Here is an 18,030-nt window from a genome sequence, read left to right on the forward strand (position 1 = left end):
CCCTGCCCTGCCCGCCGGGCGCCCCGCGTGTGGGGAGCCGGGGGAGCCACCGGGCCCCGCGGCCTCACACCCGCCGCCGGCAGAGCCCCCTCCCCGGCCGGTCCCGCCGCCATTTCCACACCCCGCCGCTCCGCTGGAAACCCTCAAGAGACGCCCCTATCACCCCCTCACGCCGGGGCTGGAAACCCTCAAGAGACGCCCCTATCTCCCCCTCACGCCGGGGCCGCTCCTCCTTCCCGCCACCAGCCGGCTGAGGCAGAGCGGGGCACTGAAGCGAGCGGCCGCCGCGCACCCCCAGAGGCCACAGACCCCCCCGGGAGGATGGAGCGGCGCTCGGCTGGCCCCAGGCGGGCCACCCCCTCTGCCCCCCTCCCGCAGTGATCTTGCGGAAGGGCTCGCCGTAGCCCAGCATCACCGGCCGGGGCGGCTGCGGCGGAGCCGGGTGTGTGTGTGTGAGGGGAGGAGGCGGGGGGGGCCCTACCGCCAGATGTCCGGCTGCAGATCACCTCAGGCAGCGCCGCGCGCCGCCGCTCGCCCTGCCCGACCCACGCGTTAGCGGCGCTGGGGCCACCTTCCCCGCTTTGTGACACAGTCCACGCACACCCCCACCGCCTGCGTGCCGCCCCGCACCGGCACCCGCCTCACCCCCACCGCCTGCGTGCCGCCCCGCACCGGCACCCGCCTCCGCGCCCGGCCGGGCCGCCCCTACCGCTCACCTGCGCCGCCGCCGCCGCCCCCCGGCCGCTCTGCGCCGCCCGGCCAGTTCCGCATCCAGCGCCAGGAGCGGAACGCGCCACAGCCGCGCGGCGCGGGGGGAGAGGGGAGGAGCGGAACGAACCACTCGCCCCGAGGGCGGGGGGAGCCGCCGCCGCGCGCCTCGCCGCCCACAGCGGGGACGAGCCTGAGGGGCGAGGCGGGAGGCAGAGGGTAGACCTGGCCTCCCCGGGGGCTCCCACAGGGGGCTGTGGGGCGGGGGGAAGGCGAGATGGCGCGGGCAGAGACAACCTGGATTGGACTGAGGCTGAGGGAACTGGGCATGTTTAGTCTGGAGAAGAGGAGGCTGAGGGGAGACCTCATTGCCCTCTACAACTCCCTGACAGGAGGGTGTGGAGAGGTGGGGGTTGACCTCTTCTCCCAAGGGAATAATGCCAGGAGCAGAGGAAATGGTCTGGAGTTAGGGCAGGGGAGGTTTAGATTGGATATCAGGTCAGGCACTGGAACAGCCTACCCAGGGAGGTGGTGGAGTCACCATCCCTGGAGGGATTTAAGTGCAGATGTGGCCTTTCAGGGCATGCTCTAGTGCCCGAGATTGTAGGGGTTTTTGAGTGTGGGTGTGTGTAAAGTTGGACTCTGTGATCGCAGAGGTCCTTTCCAACCATAACGACTCTGTGATTCTATACGATTCCAGCATTTCTGTGGTGGAATCGCTACCCCTGGAGGTGTTTAAAGGACAGTCGACATAGTCGATGCTTGGACTTGATCTTAAGGCTGGACATATTCCAGCCTAGATGATTCTGTGATTCTACAAAGCATTTAATTTCTGCTTTCAGACCTGCTCCTGGCCAGCAGAAGGTGAAGACTCACCAGCAAGGCCAGCAAGAGCCACAGGGATAAGGAAACGCCACCTTACCCCAAGGAGATCCAGCGCTCCATACTTCCACCCTCTACCTGTCAAGCTGCTTCCTTGCTGGTTTGCTACCGGCCTCACAAGAGAACAAGAGAATTTGGTTATTAAAAGTTTGAGATACAGCTTTTTTTTTTTTTTAATTCCTCCCAAGTTCCTATAAACCAGTACACCGCCTGACAAAACCCATTTGTTAACAAAACCACAATTACTAAAACCCAAAATGCAACCAAGACTACCAGGAGTATCACTATGGATTTAAGAAAAAAAAAAATATATAAGGTGCAAAAAGGTGAAATACTTGATTTGATATTTCCCGTTTGTACTCTTGCCCATTGTGGAGAAATGGGGAATTCAGAAACACCCTCCTCTTCCTCCCTCCCTCTATTGATCCAAATCGATGATGAGCAGAGGCAGCAGTTGTGTAAGGGCAGAGCCAAGAGGGAACACCTCCCGAGATCACAGCTCAAGTGCTCCAGGATTTCTCCAGTGGCCAAATTAGCAAAATTCATTTGAGACGTTCAGGGTACAGAGCCAGAGAGCGGGAGGGCCGAGCCTCAAACCCAGGGAGCATTTTGTAAATATAAAAGTACAAAGAGCCACTGACCTCAAGGAGGGTTCTTCCTCGCAACTGCTTACTCAGGCTCCCCTGGCTAACCTGGGAAGCTGCTGTAAAACAAAATAATTCTGTACTGATTTGCACTTCAAAAAAAAAAAATTGAGAACATTAAACCTGGAAACATCTCATGTACCTTGAAAATCCCTCAAACTTACATGCAGTTTTTCCTCCTCAAATTAATAAAAAATGAGATGCAGCTCAAAATGAAGCTAAAAAAAAAGAAATGAAGGTGCAGCTTTGTTGCCGCTGCCGCTCCTGACTGTTGACAACCTCAGCCTTTAGCAAATCCTTGGAGCGGGGCCCAGCCGCCCTCTAATCCACCCAGGGCTGCCTTGAGCTCTGCTCATGACTCCCCACCTCAAACCCCGCCACAGCCTCCTGGAAGCCTACTCTGTTCCCTCCTCCTCCTCCTCTGCTTTAGTCGTTTCCAATTTAAATTTTAGCCTCTAATGTGGAGGTTTTGGCAGAATGGCCTGTGGCGTGGAGCCTCCCTGAATTAACAAGTGCTCTTTCCCTTCCCATCACGCCAGGGGGATCAGTAATGCTGGAGCAGCTCTCTCTGCGTCCCCCAGCTCTACCATCCCCTTGGAGGCGGGGGGGACAGTTATTCCTCTTGTTCTCCTCCACCCATTGCTTCATACATACCAGGGACCAGCTAGGATCCTGCTGGACCCCTATTTCAATTTTGGGAGCCACACAACAGGCAGAAAATGGAGAAGAGCACATGGGAGAAGAGGGTTAAATTCTGATTGTAGCTGCACAAATCGGGATGCGGTACGTATGGATAATTCATGGTCTTCAGGACATGTGCTTAATCCACTTCACCTCCTTGCCAACAAGCTAAAAATCTCATACCAGAGGCCAAAAGGCACCATCTGGGGTTACACTGCTATTTCTTTTTCAGCACTTCTTGCTTCTCCACAACCTTATATACTCACTTTCTTATCAGCTTCGAGCTCGTTACATCAAGAACTTCTTCCACCCTCCTCCAGTCTAAGGACAGAACATCAGAGAACGTCCAAATCCTGTATTAGGCTTTATTCTTTTATATAAACATTAACATTTCTCAAACAGATTAGTTAAAAATACAGATTTAAACAAGAATTTTTGCAATTGCAATGAGTTATAAAAAACAACAGATTATTTTACAGATTGTTACAAGTGCTTTACAAAGGTGCAGAGTGAAGGCCAGTGGCAGGGGACCAACCTCAAGTGCAAAATGGACACGATACCCTCACCACGGGCATAGCGCTCAGATACACAGCCAAAAAAAAAAAAACCAACAAAAAAAAAAAACCAAAAAAAAAAAAAAAACCAAAATAAAACAAAACAAAACAAAGAGCCATGTGAACCTAGGCTCCTGGGATGCTCACCGGGCAAGCAAACATAGACCCCTATGACAGAGAAGACTCATGAGACCAAGCTACCAGGATACTTAAGGTTACATCTCTGAGAACAGCCATAAGATGTTGTTTCTTGGAAAATAAGGAACGTGTTTTACAACAGTATATTTCTCTTCTGTCAGACAAAATATTGCTGTAAATCCTAGAATACTTACGGATGTGGATACTCAAGAATTTGGGGCATAAATCCAGTGTGGATCTCACAGTGCCCAAAGTGGAAAAAAAAAAAAAGGATACAAGACTCAAGTGTCCTTCTAAAGCAGTTGGCACTCCTCATCCAGGAGGGACCTCCATATCCTATAACCATCATTAAAACCTTGAGCAAATACCTTGGAAAGACTTTGGCAAAAGGAAGAAGACGCAAGTGGATCTGGTTACACCCAGTATTCCTGCAGCCCATGATCCGAGAGTTGTGCGGCCCAGAGCTTACGCAATGCCCACGGATTTCACTAAACGCAGCGTGTCCTCTCTCCTTGGCTGATACATCTTCACACCCACCTTGGAACACATGCCACATGCTCCAAATTCTTGGAAGTTTTTGAGATCCTTCCACCACACCTACCTTGCCGAGGTACCAGTCCTTCCCACCTATCCTTCTTCTGTTCCACCCCTAAAGATAAAAATCTATGCCCCGATTTGTTTTGAACTAAAGTTTTCCAGCTGTTAGCAAACCAAAGGTAAAGTGAACTGGCTGAGAACCACCGTGAGATAAAACTGTGATGTATTACATTAAAATAATCCACTACTTTATGCCTGGCATCGTTCTGATGTACGAATGTTCCCTACCCAGATGGCCTCCTGATTAGACAAAGGACACTACACTTTAGAGGAGTCCTTTTTCCAAAGGAGGGCCAGAATGAAAGGGCAGCTCTAGAGATGAAGTCTCATAATAAAGAAATAACAGCTACTTCTCTTGGAATCATCGTAAAGGGCAGCACATACAAGAGATTTTATTTAGTAAACCCAGTGAAACCCCTAGAACATCCACATTGACTTCCCTGAGCTCCTCAGATCCAGGTACACTGGGGACCCTGCAGAAGCCTTTTGAGCTGGGCTACTCTCAATAGAGAGGGTTTGGCAAGTTCCTGCAAATTCATTTTCATAATCAACGAGAGAGGAGAGGATTAATGGGGAAACCCTCAGGAAATGCTTAAAGAAGAGAAAGACTCTGAAGAAAGAGGTGTATGCATGTGTGGGGAAGGTCTTCATTTCTACCGTTTTCAGATGTTTTATGTTATTCCTTTGGGGTATGGGCACTACATGGAAACCAACCCCCCCCAATCTGATCTACCCCAGCTGCCTCCTGCAGAACCTCATGACAACACGGAAACCCCAGGCTCCTCGCTCCCTGCACCGCCTAGCCCAGAGTTCAGTGCTTTGGAGGAAGGGGGAGGCTGGCTTCTCGTTAGCAAAGGCTGGGAGATGGCATTACGTCGGTACGTCAGTGCCCTGGGAGCATGCGGTCACTCATGCACATCCCAGATTTCTGAGAGCAGGGGAGGGAGTTTCTTGTCCTGCAGCCGAAGGGCAAACACCTGTTCAGAGTGGACACTACTTAGTGTCCGAAGACTGACCAGCTTCATTAACATCCGTGGAAACATCAGGCGGTCCTGCAGAGGCAGACAAATAGGCAGCCGTAAGTAAATTCACACTAAAACTTGGTTTTAAAAAAAAAATAAAATTACCACACTGGATGATGCACTGTAACCACAACCCTGACCTCCTCTAAAGCTGGAACTCTCCAGGAGTGTGGACAGAAGACAAGTACTACACCATGTTCCAAAACTCCAAACCTTCCATGCTGGCTAAAGTATGGAACATGAAGCTGAACATGTGGAGCCTCCATCTCTGGAGACATTCAAAACCCGTCTGGACACGTTCCTGTGGGACCTGCTCTGGGTGGACCTGCTTTGGCAGGGGGTTGGACTAGATGATCTCCAGAGGTCCCTTCCAACCCCATAGCATTCTGTGAACAGCAGGCTGTGACAGCTCACAAATCCTGCATGTACAGCTGCTACCAAACAGCCACAGAACGGAAGAGCACGACAGTACAGGCAGGAAGAGTCCTGTTACAAGATGGTACTGCAGGAACTGTGCCTGCATAAACACAGAATCAGTTTGCATCATCGCTGGGGATGTTCTGGTCAGGCACTTACATTTGGTCTGTTGATACAAATGTAAGAATGAAGGGCTTCCACATAGGTGTGCTGCAGCCTCTCCACCAGGGACTGGTCCTGCACATTCGGTCGGTCTGCCAAAAAGCAGGTTAGAAGTCAGCAGGGTGTCACAGGCAGCTTCACCCGAATTTCACGTCCCTGCCTGACCCCAGTCCCTCACTACAGTGTCTCCCCAAAACTTCATCTGGCACTCACGCAGCACAGCTAGGAGAGTCACTCACAACTGCAGCAGCTACGTCAGTTCTCTGCAACTGTTCTTTTTCTCAGTCTTGTCTACTGCACGGGGGGAGTCCCATCTGACTCCGATAGAGGTGGAAGGTTAGAGAGACCAAACAGCATTATACAAGTATGTTTGGTCTCCCATTCCCATCCCAGTGAAGATGAGAAGTTGCCCATTCAGGATGGAATGGGAAAATCTCTCCAGCAGCTGAGCCAGTTAGAGAAAAGGAAGAAAGAAAAAAAAAAATATATATCTTTCAGGTTACAAGACAGAAAACAGAAGTAAAGAGTAGAGAGGGCTTCTTTGCAAAGCCCTGTCCTGGCCCAGAGCCACGCTGGTCTCACATCCTCACCACTAGATGTCCCTCATGGCATGTGACCTGCATCATACCAGAGCCGTGCCAAGTGCATTAAGGGGACAGTAAAATAGCAATTCCCAAAGAAGATAAATATTGGCTGATTTTTCTATACACTTTTCCAGCAGTGAGGAACCCGATTTCCTCTTCAGGTTGCACTAGAAAATTCAGAAAATAATGAATACCCCAAGCAGAAGCAGTAACACACTCCCTTTGTCACTAGGCCTTATGCACCCTCTATTACTCCTCTTCAGCTTGTGACTCTCCTTAACTCTACTTTCTTTGCTCTCTGACTCACTGCTGCAGCCCTTCACATCTCCCCGGCTTTTTACCTGCAGAGAAAATGTTGATGGCGATTAAAAGTGCATATTCAGCATCGTTGAGCTGTAGCTCATTCATTCCCTTTGAGAATTCAAAGATGGGGTTAATGAACTCGAACTGCAGACCTGCAACAAACAGAAGAGAACAAGGTGAGGCAACCACAATTGTCTCCTCCCTTTCTCCCTCCCTTTCATGGAATAAGCTGCCAGAAACCCACTGCAGCGCGCCAGGGAGTGAGGAGGACAAGCAGGCAGAGGAAAAGACTTATATTATAGAATCACAGAATGGTTAGAGTTGGAAGGGACCTTAAAGATCATTGAGTTCCAATCCCCCTGCCATGGGCAGGGACACCTCCCACCAGAGCAGGTTGCTCAAAGCCCCATCCAGCCTGGCCTTGAATACTTCCATGCATGGGGCAGTCACAACTTCTTTGGTCAACCTTATGTTTCAAGGGTGGCTGAAATCTCCTTATACATCCTACCACTACTCATGAGCACCAACAGTGGCTGGAGTCAGGCTCTAACTGTAAAATTGCGCTATTTCTGGGTTTTCTTAGAGCCTTAAATGCCCCAGGGCACATTAGTAGGCAACAGCTACAGGAACACAACATCAACTACCAGGTAAATCCACCAGACTCAAAAGCCCACAAGTGTAACATCTACACTTTCCACTCTCATGCCATTATCTCCTTCAAATCCTGCAACCTTCTTGCTTTCAAATAAAGTTTTAATCCCGTGCTCCAGATTCATATGAAGTCTATCTGAGCTGAAAAAAATATAGTTCCAGAAGTCTGAACTATGCCATTTCCTTCAGCTCAAAAAGCTGAGAGTGCTGAGGCAGAGCCTGACTTGGGCTTCCACTCACCACCAACTTTGATAGACGCGGTCAGGCAGAAATGCATTGCTATTTACTGTCATAACACACAGAGGCCACTGTCAAATCAGGTCTCTTTGTGCTATCATGCTGAAAACTTTAGGCCTGTCACCCAAAACAGCATTCAAGTTTCTAATTTCCTGCAGTAGAACTGCATCAGAGAAGGATGAAGAAGATGAAAGGAATCTTTCTGGCTGCCTACTTTTTGCCTTCCTAATAATCTGAAGATTACCTACCAGGCTACCAGGAAGAACAAAGAGCAAAGCTGTTTATAAAAGCCATCTCAGGTATAAATGGTTAAATCGCTACTCAAGGACTCAGGAAATCACACGAAGGACAGCCAAAGTCTTATTTTCAGAAATGCTGAAGATACAACACTTCCTGTTACTTCATCTGAAATTACAGATACTCATCGCTCCTGGAAAAATAGACTTCAGTGCTCACATCACCACAGACCACCGTATGCTGAGCTGATGACACATCTAAAGTACTCTGTGGGGATCTTCAGTGCCCAGTACAGACTTCATATCAACTGAAATGTAATTGCAGTAACGTCATCGCTCAAAGCATTCGTCTAGATTAGCAAGTGATATACTTGCAAAGAAGGGAAGACTGGGGTTTGATTTGTTGTGATCTGATATGGCTCGAAGACCACATGCCCACATTAGATCTCTACCAGCAAGGATGTTCACACCAGCTGCTAGCCCTACATGCACTCTTCCAGAAAGATCTGGAAAATTTGTCAAGATTTGGAAGATTGGAAAGTTGGATTTGGAAAATTCAGACTCTTACAGCAAGATTTTCATGCTGTGAGAGTCCAAATTTCCCAAAGCAAGTTCCCAGCTAAAACAACAATAAAAACAAAAAAAAGACATGAACTGAGCTAGTATCACATCTTAAAAACAAAAAAAGGTTTGTGAGGCTATTGGTCTGGTCCTGTTCTCAACATCTCACCTGACTTCAGCTTTAAGGCCCTACGTACTATTTCCAGCAGCCCACATTAAAAAGGAAGAGATGAAAGAACACAAGACACAGGGAAAGAAGAAACACCTGTCTAATGCACCACCTGCTTTGGCGAAGTCATCCCGATTATAGCTCAGGTCCTTGAGGAAGGTGATGCTCTCAATCTCTGGATTGTAGCGCCGAGACGTCTCCAACAACATCACCTGAAACCAGAAATAGATATACTTGATTTGAAAAAACGTTGCAACATCAATAGTTTGCTGTTAGAGCACCTCTGTAAAACACAAAAAAAACCTAAACAAAACCCATCCAAGCAGTTTCTCTCAGTGAGAGTGCTTAAAAATTCCTAGGTAAATTCTGCTGCACCCCTTGTAGTGTCCAGGAAAGAATGTTACAACATCGATAATTTGCTGTTAGAGCACCGCTGTAAAACACAAAAAAACCAAACAAAACCCATCCAAGCAGTTTCTCTCGTTGAGAGTGCTTAAAAATTCCAAGGTAAATTCTGCTGCACCCCTTGTAGTGTCTGCTTCTGGGAAGGGGGAATACCAGCTTACCACTACTGAGGCTCTTGCCTCATTCTCCTCCATGGCCCTTTGCCAGCATAACCTGGCACTGCAGTAATGATCCTGTAGCTGAGGTCCTTCAGCCTGCCATTCCCCCCAAAAAAGGGGGGCGGAACCAGTTCTCCAGGTGGGTATTCCAAATTCTTTCATCTCTACTACTATGTGTTGTGGTGGAGCCAAACTCTCACCTCTATGGTAGATGTCTTCAATAAAGCGATCTGATCTTCCCGGGTGAGTTCCAGGAAGCCAGGTAGTTGCTTGGCAAAGTCCACAATCTCTTGCACAGAGATAATTGCAAGTTCTGTGAAGTGAGCGAAACGCTGCTGCCTTGCTTCACGGTTATTAGGGTCAGGAACTTGGGGCCATGGCTGTGGGAACGAGGAGAGACAGTGTATATACACATTAAAGATGGAACCAGGGCAGAAAAATGAGAAGATGAAGTGAACAGAGAGACACACTAGAACATCACCCTTTGCTATTCTTTATAGAACTTTAGCCCACAGATGCAATGCCTGAAGTATCTCTGTTTTCCCAAATAATTTACCCACAACCCCGACTCCCCAAACTGCACCTTTTCTTATTTTGGGTATACTGGTAGAGGTTTTTACCGTGACTTTGAGCCTGTCTGTGAAGGAGCGCTGGTTGCACTGCTGCTGAGCGGCCACAAGCTTCTTTATCATGCTCAGCTGTTCAGGTGTCAGTTTGTGGGAAGGGCTTGGTGGATTCGGAGGGCTTGGACGCACCACGACTGTCCGAGCCTGATCATCTTCCTGCTTCTTCAGTTTCTTCAGTTGGATCTGTTCTTCAGACAGAACATCTAAAGCAGGAATAGCCAGAGATCAATCGTGACATAGGAACATGCTGGAAACCACACTAAACAGAGGGTAACACGCTGTAGATGGAGGCAGAGATCACAGCTGCCTGTATCTGGTATATCAGAGAGCACACAACACAGACAGCAGACAGTGATATTTATTTGTTTCTCCCTCTTTTCCCCACCTGAAGTTGTTCCACTGCCTTTCTTTTAATCATACTGTCATGCAAAGTGTTCACAAAGGTTGGAAGCTCCTTTCATGATGCCCTGCAGATCTCAAGAAGACAACAGTGACTTTCCCCACTAAGCAACTGCCCGAAATGTCATGGTGTAACAAGTTCCAACAGGCGCCTTTCTTCACAAGCCATGGTGTGTCCGTTGTATTTCATATTATCCTGTTGTTCTGTCTTTTTCCGATATTGCTAAATTAACAGCTTGTGCCATTTCGTCTTCCTCTTGAGGAGTCAGAGTCAGTACTGGATGGAGGTCGAGAGCAAGAGGACAATTTTCTACACAGCCCATCTGCAGCAGACTGTAGAGCAGTAACAAACCACAAGATGGATAGTGAAGGAACAGCTTTGCGTCAGATGTACTGAGGACTGCAAGTCCTTCAGGAGTAGGGCCAGATGTCATCTTCAGTTGTGAAGTCAAAGGATATGCCATTTAGATTTAACATTGTAAGGAATAAAATTAAAGTGAGAGGCGTGTGTTGTGAAAAATCTTATTGGACCAACTGCTCATTAGCTAATTTAAATACAAAACCCTGTTAATGTCCTGTAAGTTAACTGAAGCATTCGCTGATTTGAATGTAGGGAAGGTTTGGCATTACATTTTTTAAGTCAAAGCTGCAAAAACTATCTGCAAGCTGCATCCAAAAAAAAAAAAAAAAAAAGGAAACTACCAGACATAACTGGATTCAAGGATTATCTTTAAGAGAATCATCCTGAGAGTTAGTGATAAAAGAACAAAAAGTAGAAAAGGGACTGATGGGAAAAGAAACTATCTTCAGGAACAAAGATTTAAAAGAAAAAAAAATAAAGTTTGACTTTGCAAACAAAATTTTAAAATTGCTGAAAGATTATTTGACCATTTTCCATGCCCAGGTAACAAGGAAACATGGCCCAGGTAACAAGGAAACCTGGACACAGGAAGGCAGGCCCCAAAATGGAACAAGCACATACTTGTGCTTCTCAAAAGAATCATGTTAAACATTAAGACAAGTAATGGAGAACTACTGTGAGAGAGCATCCTGAAATCGACGGTCCACAGGACCAGAGGGAAAGACAAAGAACATAGTACATTTATAAGAGTAATCTTTATTCCTGACTTCCAAGGAGGATGCAGGCACAGGTACGTGCACGCTGAAAAATCACAGTTCTAACAGCAAAGACATTCAGTGCAATTATGAAATTAAGGGGGATCTGTAAGATTAGAGAATGCTAGCCACAGTGTTAGTTTAAGGAGGGAAATAACACATCCAAGCAATTACAGTCCATCATCTTGGGACTCAGATGCACAAAGAATTTATAGACGAGTAAGACGTTAACAGATATTACTGAATCCTGAAAACTGCATGCGTGCAAGCTTCTACACCATGCTAGATTCAAAGCAATCCAAGTTACTTGGTTTGCCATGAAGGAACTATTTAACCTCATGTTCATACTGGCTTAAGAACAGTAAATTGACCATGAATAACTTCAGTCTGGGAATTAGAAGAATGTTTCCAACAATTAGTAGAGGGAAGTTCTGGAATGAACTTCCAAGTGAAACAGCTGGGAAAAAAAAAAAATCCCTCAAGATTAACACGGCAAATTTGCAATAAGGATTACACTGTCGACAAGAACTGCCAAGCACTTGATAATAACAACCCAAAGATCCCTTTTGGCCTAATTTTCCTAAGCTGTCTTCAACATAAGATAACGAGTAAAAGCAGAAAAACATTGAGGATCTCTAGTGTCTACCTGCAACAGAAGAGTAGCAAGGTGGACAGGTAGCTTTGCTACGTAGCTTTTCAAATATATGTGTTTTGTAGCTCTCAGGAGTGGGGGAAGTGGGGCCAAGACAGCACATGCAATGCTGATACAAACCAGTGTGATAGAGATACTGATTGCATATGTTAGGTGTGCTGTGTTTCATGTTGAAAAAAACCAACCAAACAGCATGTTTCCTTCGCGCAGCTCAATGGGACTTACTTTTTATCAAAGTATTTTTATAAGATTTTTCCAAAATACCCTCTGTTCCTTACTGCTCCGGGTGCTGGATGTCAAAAAAGGAGATTTCACACAGATTTAACATTAACATTTAACATCCATTTGGTCAGTCAGCAACAGGATGAAACCCAGATGCCTTGGCAGAAGAGGGCTGCTCCTGATAGGCGAGCAGGAACGTTGTTGAACATTCAGAAACAGCAGCCTTACGGCTCGTGTGAGAAAACCAGCAGAGTTCACTAAAGGGAGCAGGGAGATCAGGTCTGCACAAACACAGCTGCAGTGCTGTGTGGCCCTGCCCTTGACCTTTGTCACAAGCTCACAGTAGGAGGCAAAGAAAAGCGCCTGTTGTTCAAGGAGCACGGTGACCAATCTTGCAGTCCTGACCCCGAGAGAGACAGAAACCTGAGTTTACCCATAGAGTCGACAGCGTACTAAAGGACGCGTAAATCTTCGTTGCGAGTCTTTCCTCTGATGTCATAGAATCATAGAGTTGTCCAGGCTGGAAGGGACCTCCAAAGGTCATCTAGTCCGACCTCCCCGCAGTCAGCAGGGACACCCCCAACTAGACCAGGTTGCCCAGGGCCTCGTTGAGCCTCTCCTTGAATATCTCCAGGGAAGGGGCCTCAACCACCTCCCTGGGCAACCTGTTCCAGTGCTCCACCACCCTCACAGTAAAGAACCCTCTCCTGATCTCCAGTCTAAATCTGTTCCCCTCCAGCTTGAAGCCATTGCCCCTCGTCCTGTCGCTGCAGGCCTTTCTAAACAGGTTCTCCTCAGCCTTCCTGTAGGCTCCCTTCAGGTACTGGAAGGCTGCTATTAGGTCTCCCCGGAGCCTCCTCTTCTCCAGGCTGAACAACCCCAGCTCCCTCAGCCTGTCCTTGTAGCAGAGGTGCTCCATCCCCCTGATCATCCTTGTGGCCCTCCTCTGGACCCGCTCCATCAGGTCCATGTCCTTCTTATATTGAGGGCTCCAGACCTGCACACAATACTCCAGGTGAGGTCTCACCAGAGCAGAGTAAAGTGGCAGAAAGTCATATTCCACGAGCTCTTACAAAATAAGAGCGTTCAAGGAATCCAGCAGGGCTGGGGCTCTTGGCTGTCGTTCCACCAACAGCCTCACCTCTCCGCGTGATCCCTGCTAAGCTCTGTGACTTCCCACGCACATTCCACGAATGGCTCGCTTGTGACCTCCCCATCCCCCACCACTCACACTGCCCCCCCTTTCCTTGCACCCATCGGCCCCCAACCCAAACCCCCTCCTGTCCCAGCACTCACACTGCTCCCTCATGCCCGCCTCCTGGCACTTGCGCAGCCGGCACTCCTGGCACTTGCGCCGCATGTACATGTCCATCTCGCACTTGCCGCCGTTCTTGCAGACGTACTGGGCGCCCTTGATGACGCTGCGGCGGAAGAAGCCCTTGCAGCCTTCGCAGCTCAGCACGTTGTAGTGGAAGCCAGAAGCTTTGTCCCCGCACACGCTGCACACTTCGTTTCCCAGCATCTTAGGGGCCGGGCCCTTCTTCCGCTTCAAGGGGGGATTTTCTACCGAAACAAACAGTACCAAGGAAAAGGAAGGGGGGAAAAAAAAAAGAAAAAAAGAAAAGAAAACCCACACACATGAGGGAAGCATGATGTTTGCAGCTGACTGCCCCGTTCCTTACAATAACCGATACCCACACTCAAACCCACTGTCTCCCAAACACACAGATTAAAAGCCCAAGTCTCCCATCTCACACACTCCCCTCCTGGGCAAGCACATCTTTTGCAACAAATCAACTATCTCACTGAATTTCACTGAATTTTAGAGTTGGAAGGGACCATAGAGATCATCTAGTCCAACTCCCCTGCTGAAGCAGGATTGCCTAGAGCTTGTCAGAGCATGTTACTCAGGACTGCATCCAGGCAGGTCTTGAAAATCTCCAAGGAAGGGGCCTCCACACCCTCCCTGGGCAGCCTGTTCCAGGGCTCTGTCACCCTCACCGTGAAGAAGTTTCTCCTCATATTTGAGTGGAACCTCTTATGTTCCAACTTGTGCCCGTTGCCCCTCATCCTCTCACTGGGAACCACTGAAAAGAGTCCGGCTCCCTCCTCCTTCAACCCTCCCTTGAGATACTTGTCAGCACTAATAAGGTCTCCCCTCAGCCTTCTCTTCTCCAGACTAAAGAGCCCCAGCTCTCTCAGTCTCTCCTCATAAGGGAGATGCTCCAATCCTTGAATCATATTGACATAATCCAGACAGTTTCACCTCAACTATGTGCTTGTTCCCCTCCAAAATAGAGTGACAGAGCTAAAACACGCTCAGCCAGATCACCTTCTGCACTTTCCATCAGCAGGAGTGACAGTTAAGCTACTAATGTGAGAAAGAGCTGCAAAAAAATTGAGCTGAAATCCAAGACTGGGCAGAAGGTAATTTTCTTCAGAATTCATCTCTGGTTCTTTTACTTCTATTCTCTGCCATACTTATGCATAAGGATAAGGAAAACTGGTTCAGCAGTCAAACAGTCAGAAAAAGGGTGCTGAAACTGTGACTGTACAAAAAGCAGATTGAACAGGCAATCCCTGTAACCAGAACACTTGGGGAAACTTTGTGGATTTAAGGGCAATAAGCAGGCAAGCAGCACACTGCACAAGCTCTAAGAACCTCTGGAATCCTGAAGCCACCATTTCTTCTTGAAGAAGAGCGCTCCCCACTCCTAAAACTGAAGCACTCACACTGACAGTTCATTTACTAAACCTTGTTATTTCATCTGAAAGAGGGGGCCTTCACTTCTGCCTCACAGCTCAGATGGTCCCATGCAGCAGCTCCCAGTCCTTCCTATGTCATTCTGATGGACCTCAGAGAGAGCTGTCTCTCCTAATTCCATTTAATTCGAACCACGTTGACATCTGACATGTCCTTCCGCACAGCTCATAGAGCAAGTATTTTCCTGTCTGTCAAAATTTATAGATTCCTCTATGGCAGCTGTCCATAAAGATTGCAAAACAGCATGATAAGTCTCCAGATTATGCTTAGATATGCCTGGAAAGCCTTTGCACTGGAGTTGAGTCATTGGGATTGGTTTGCAGGACAAGGCTGCTGCACTTCCTGATCAGCATCAGGGTTACAATGGCATGTCTCATCTTCATCCGTATGGTTCTAATACTTCTATCTTTACTCTCAGTTACACTTACTATTCTGCTCGAGTTCCTGAAATGGTAAATAGTTTTAGGTCAGTCTCAGAAATTATTATTAGTGTTCTTCACTACATATTGGTTTTCACAGCCTTGAGTATCTTGGTGTTGATTTTCAATCCCATTGACTTTACTGAGGTCTGGAGGTCACTCGCTTTGGCCTGCACTATCTCATTGCAGACTGGACAGCAGGAAAATGTCATCAGAAAGGTCAAGTTTCCTGACATCCCCCTCTCTTGTTCTACTGCATTTCTCTTCACACAATCTATTACCAAGAGGAAATTATGCGATGCCTACGGTTACTTCAAATTACTTAGTCTGCCATTGCATATATATATATTAACTGGTATCATAATTTATGCAGGAGCCTCAAGTGATATTCATACGTTTCTGAGGGACAAGAGAGCAATCCAATGAGTTCCACAGGATGGATCTGTCCTTCCCATATATATATTAACTGGTATCATAATTTCGCAGGAGCCTCAAGTGATATTCATATGTTTCTGAGGGACAAGAGAGTAATTCAATGAGTTCCACAGGATGGATCTGTCCTTCTTGTGGGTTTCTTAACTGTCTTTAAGAAGTTACAGAAATGTCTGATTACCATTTCTATGATTGCTTTATCAAGATAGAGAGGCTTATTCTTTGATCTTACAGTTTGAAAGTATAGAATCGCGTGCGTCAGCAGCAATTATAACTGAAAAAATCTCAATTCTATTTCCTGATATTCTTTTAACCTCAGTTAACCTCAGAAATGTGGAGAGGAAACTTTTATGGTCATTCCATTATAGAAATCTGCAAGAATCTATTATTTCTTTGCCTCACTAACCCTTGTTGGATTGTCACCTGTCGTAAAGCTTTATTGTTCAGCAGCTTTTGATAAGGCTAACAAAAAGAAATCCATTTTATTACGACGGACCTAGCCTCTAGAAGACCAAATAGGCAAAATATTCAATACATTTATCACCTGGATAAACCCAATTCAATTATCCATAACTGATTCTATTCCTAGACATTCTGAGTGCTTGAAGCACGGCAAAACTCACATAAAAATTTTATCAAGTATCAAGAATGGAGAGCCTTTAGCTTGCATGGATTGAGTAAGCATTTTTCCATACCTGCATGCTCAGGGGGGTTCTCTGAGCCAGGGAAGAGCGAAAGCCCTTGCTCCTCCATCTCAAATACACTTGCCACCCTCTTCCCATGATCCTGTGTGCTGAGTTGAGTGGGACCCATGGAGGCCACACAGGAAGGGCTCACTGTAATCTCATCGCTGCAGCATCGTTGCTGCCGAGCAGGGGGCCGCAGGTGTCTTTCTTCAAGGTCTTTAGTTTCTCTCTGCTACTGAAAGTCAGAAAGGAAGTACCTGTGGGGAAAAAAAAGAACAACAAACAGATGCAAAAGAGGCAAGAGTTCAACTACTGAGGCTATAAATTCCCAAAAGCTATTACAAGCCTCATCAAAAACAAGCTTCGAGATTTTGTTTCCTTATGTATTAAAAGGGACAATTAACTTTGTTTTACCAACGTTTATGCTCTTGAAACACAATATTTTAACAAACTGTGGTAAAAGGTACAAGATTAGCACACCCAGGCACAAAACTGTCCTTTTATTGCCAAAATATTTATCAAAGCCAGACAAGTCTTCATTACTGCTAACACCACCATGGGACTTCAGCCGTGACCAGTTCCAAGTGTGTTAGAGGGAAATTCCAGGCTTTCCAGCTGGTGGCCTTTGTTAAAGCTTCCAGTAACAAATAGCTCATTGCTGCCAGCTGCTCTGGATTTTGTGGCATGTACTGCAGAGCATGCAGAAAATTGTGAAAGACAATTTTGATACAGTGATTTAGCAAAGACTACAAAACATCTAACTTCCCTATTAATATCAGCAGCCAAAGACTGGGCCAGAGATCAATGATGTATCAAAGATGAGGATGAGAAATCCTTCCCCCACCTACACCAAGAAATTGAAAGCCACCACCATACCTACAGGAAATGAACATTACGCCACCCTCAGGAAACAGATTCACTACTAACCTCCTGAGGATACCCCTTTCTGAAAGCTGGAAACCATACTGCAAAGCATCTTTGTCACACAGCACAAACTCCACTACAGGACCTGAACCTGGAAAGTGAATCCAATCACTGTTTCCAAAAAGGCCCACCTGCTCAAAAAAGGGCCCTACTAGCTTGATTGCACAGACCTAGTGAAATTGATGCAAGCTACTAATGTAAACACCCCTAATCTGATTGAACGTGCATTTGATCAGTTGATCTTCACTCAGTGATTTGCCAACGCAAGCTAAAGGGATTAACTGATTTAAAAAGCAACTGCTTTAAAGGCCTGTACCAGTTTAACTGGAGTGATTTGAGTTCAGGACTGGAAGGCTGCCACTCTCTGAGAGATAGGAGGTCCCTTCTTCCCTCCTGGGTATTCAGACCAGGCCGTGCCACTTGACTTAGAATAACAAAGACAAAAGCAACACTTCCACAAACCACCCCCCTCCCAGAACTCTGAAACAGTCACTAAGTATAAATGCAGTAGTACTTTCAAGGCTGCTGAGCTCCTGCCTTCCCCCATTACACTGTGGGCAGATGTGAAAAACCACCAGGCAAATTAATTCACGTGATCTTCGTTAACAAAGCCTCGGACTGTATATGGAGCTCCCTCCCCTTTGGTGCAGACTATCTAGGATAAAAGCAGTGGCAGCAAAT

The 18,030-nt window shown here is 46.9% G+C and overlaps 2 protein-coding genes across 34 annotated transcripts in view; both read right to left on the reverse strand.

Moving 5' to 3' along the window:
• The window catches only part of MADD (MAP-kinase activating death domain), an 81,270-nt gene extending 80,419 nt beyond the window's left edge, over positions 1–851 (reverse strand). For all 29 annotated transcript variants that reach the window (XM_014950263.1, XM_014950261.1, XM_014950257.1 and 26 more), the window contains exon 1: positions 717–851. The gene's annotated coding sequence lies outside the window, so the exon portion shown is untranslated. The remainder of the gene's footprint in view (positions 1–716) is intronic.
• Positions 852–3,266: 2,415 nt separating this feature from the next.
• The window catches only part of NR1H3 (nuclear receptor subfamily 1 group H member 3), a 29,167-nt gene continuing 14,403 nt past the window's right edge, over positions 3,267–18,030 (reverse strand). For all 5 annotated transcript variants that reach the window (XM_014950313.1, XM_014950315.1, XM_014950314.1 and 2 more), the window contains exons 2-9: positions 16,435–16,682; positions 13,421–13,687; positions 9,730–9,938; positions 9,310–9,489; positions 8,659–8,758; positions 6,731–6,844; positions 5,803–5,897; positions 3,267–5,256 (exon numbers count right to left, since the gene is read on the reverse strand). In XM_014950313.1, coding sequence (XP_014805799.1) covers positions 5,110–5,256; positions 5,803–5,897; positions 6,731–6,844; positions 8,659–8,758; positions 9,310–9,489; positions 9,730–9,938; positions 13,421–13,687; positions 16,435–16,552 — 1,230 coding nt within the window. In that variant the 5' untranslated portion in view covers positions 16,553–16,682 and the 3' untranslated portion in view covers positions 3,267–5,109. The remainder of the gene's footprint in view (positions 5,257–5,802; positions 5,898–6,730; positions 6,845–8,658; positions 8,759–9,309; positions 9,490–9,729; positions 9,939–13,420; positions 13,688–16,434; positions 16,683–18,030) is intronic.

This window comes from Calidris pugnax, unplaced genomic scaffold, assembly GCF_001431845.1.
Source record: "Calidris pugnax isolate Ruff unplaced genomic scaffold, ASM143184v1 scaffold68, whole genome shotgun sequence".
NCBI lineage: Eukaryota > Metazoa > Chordata > Aves > Charadriiformes > Scolopacidae > Calidris > Calidris pugnax.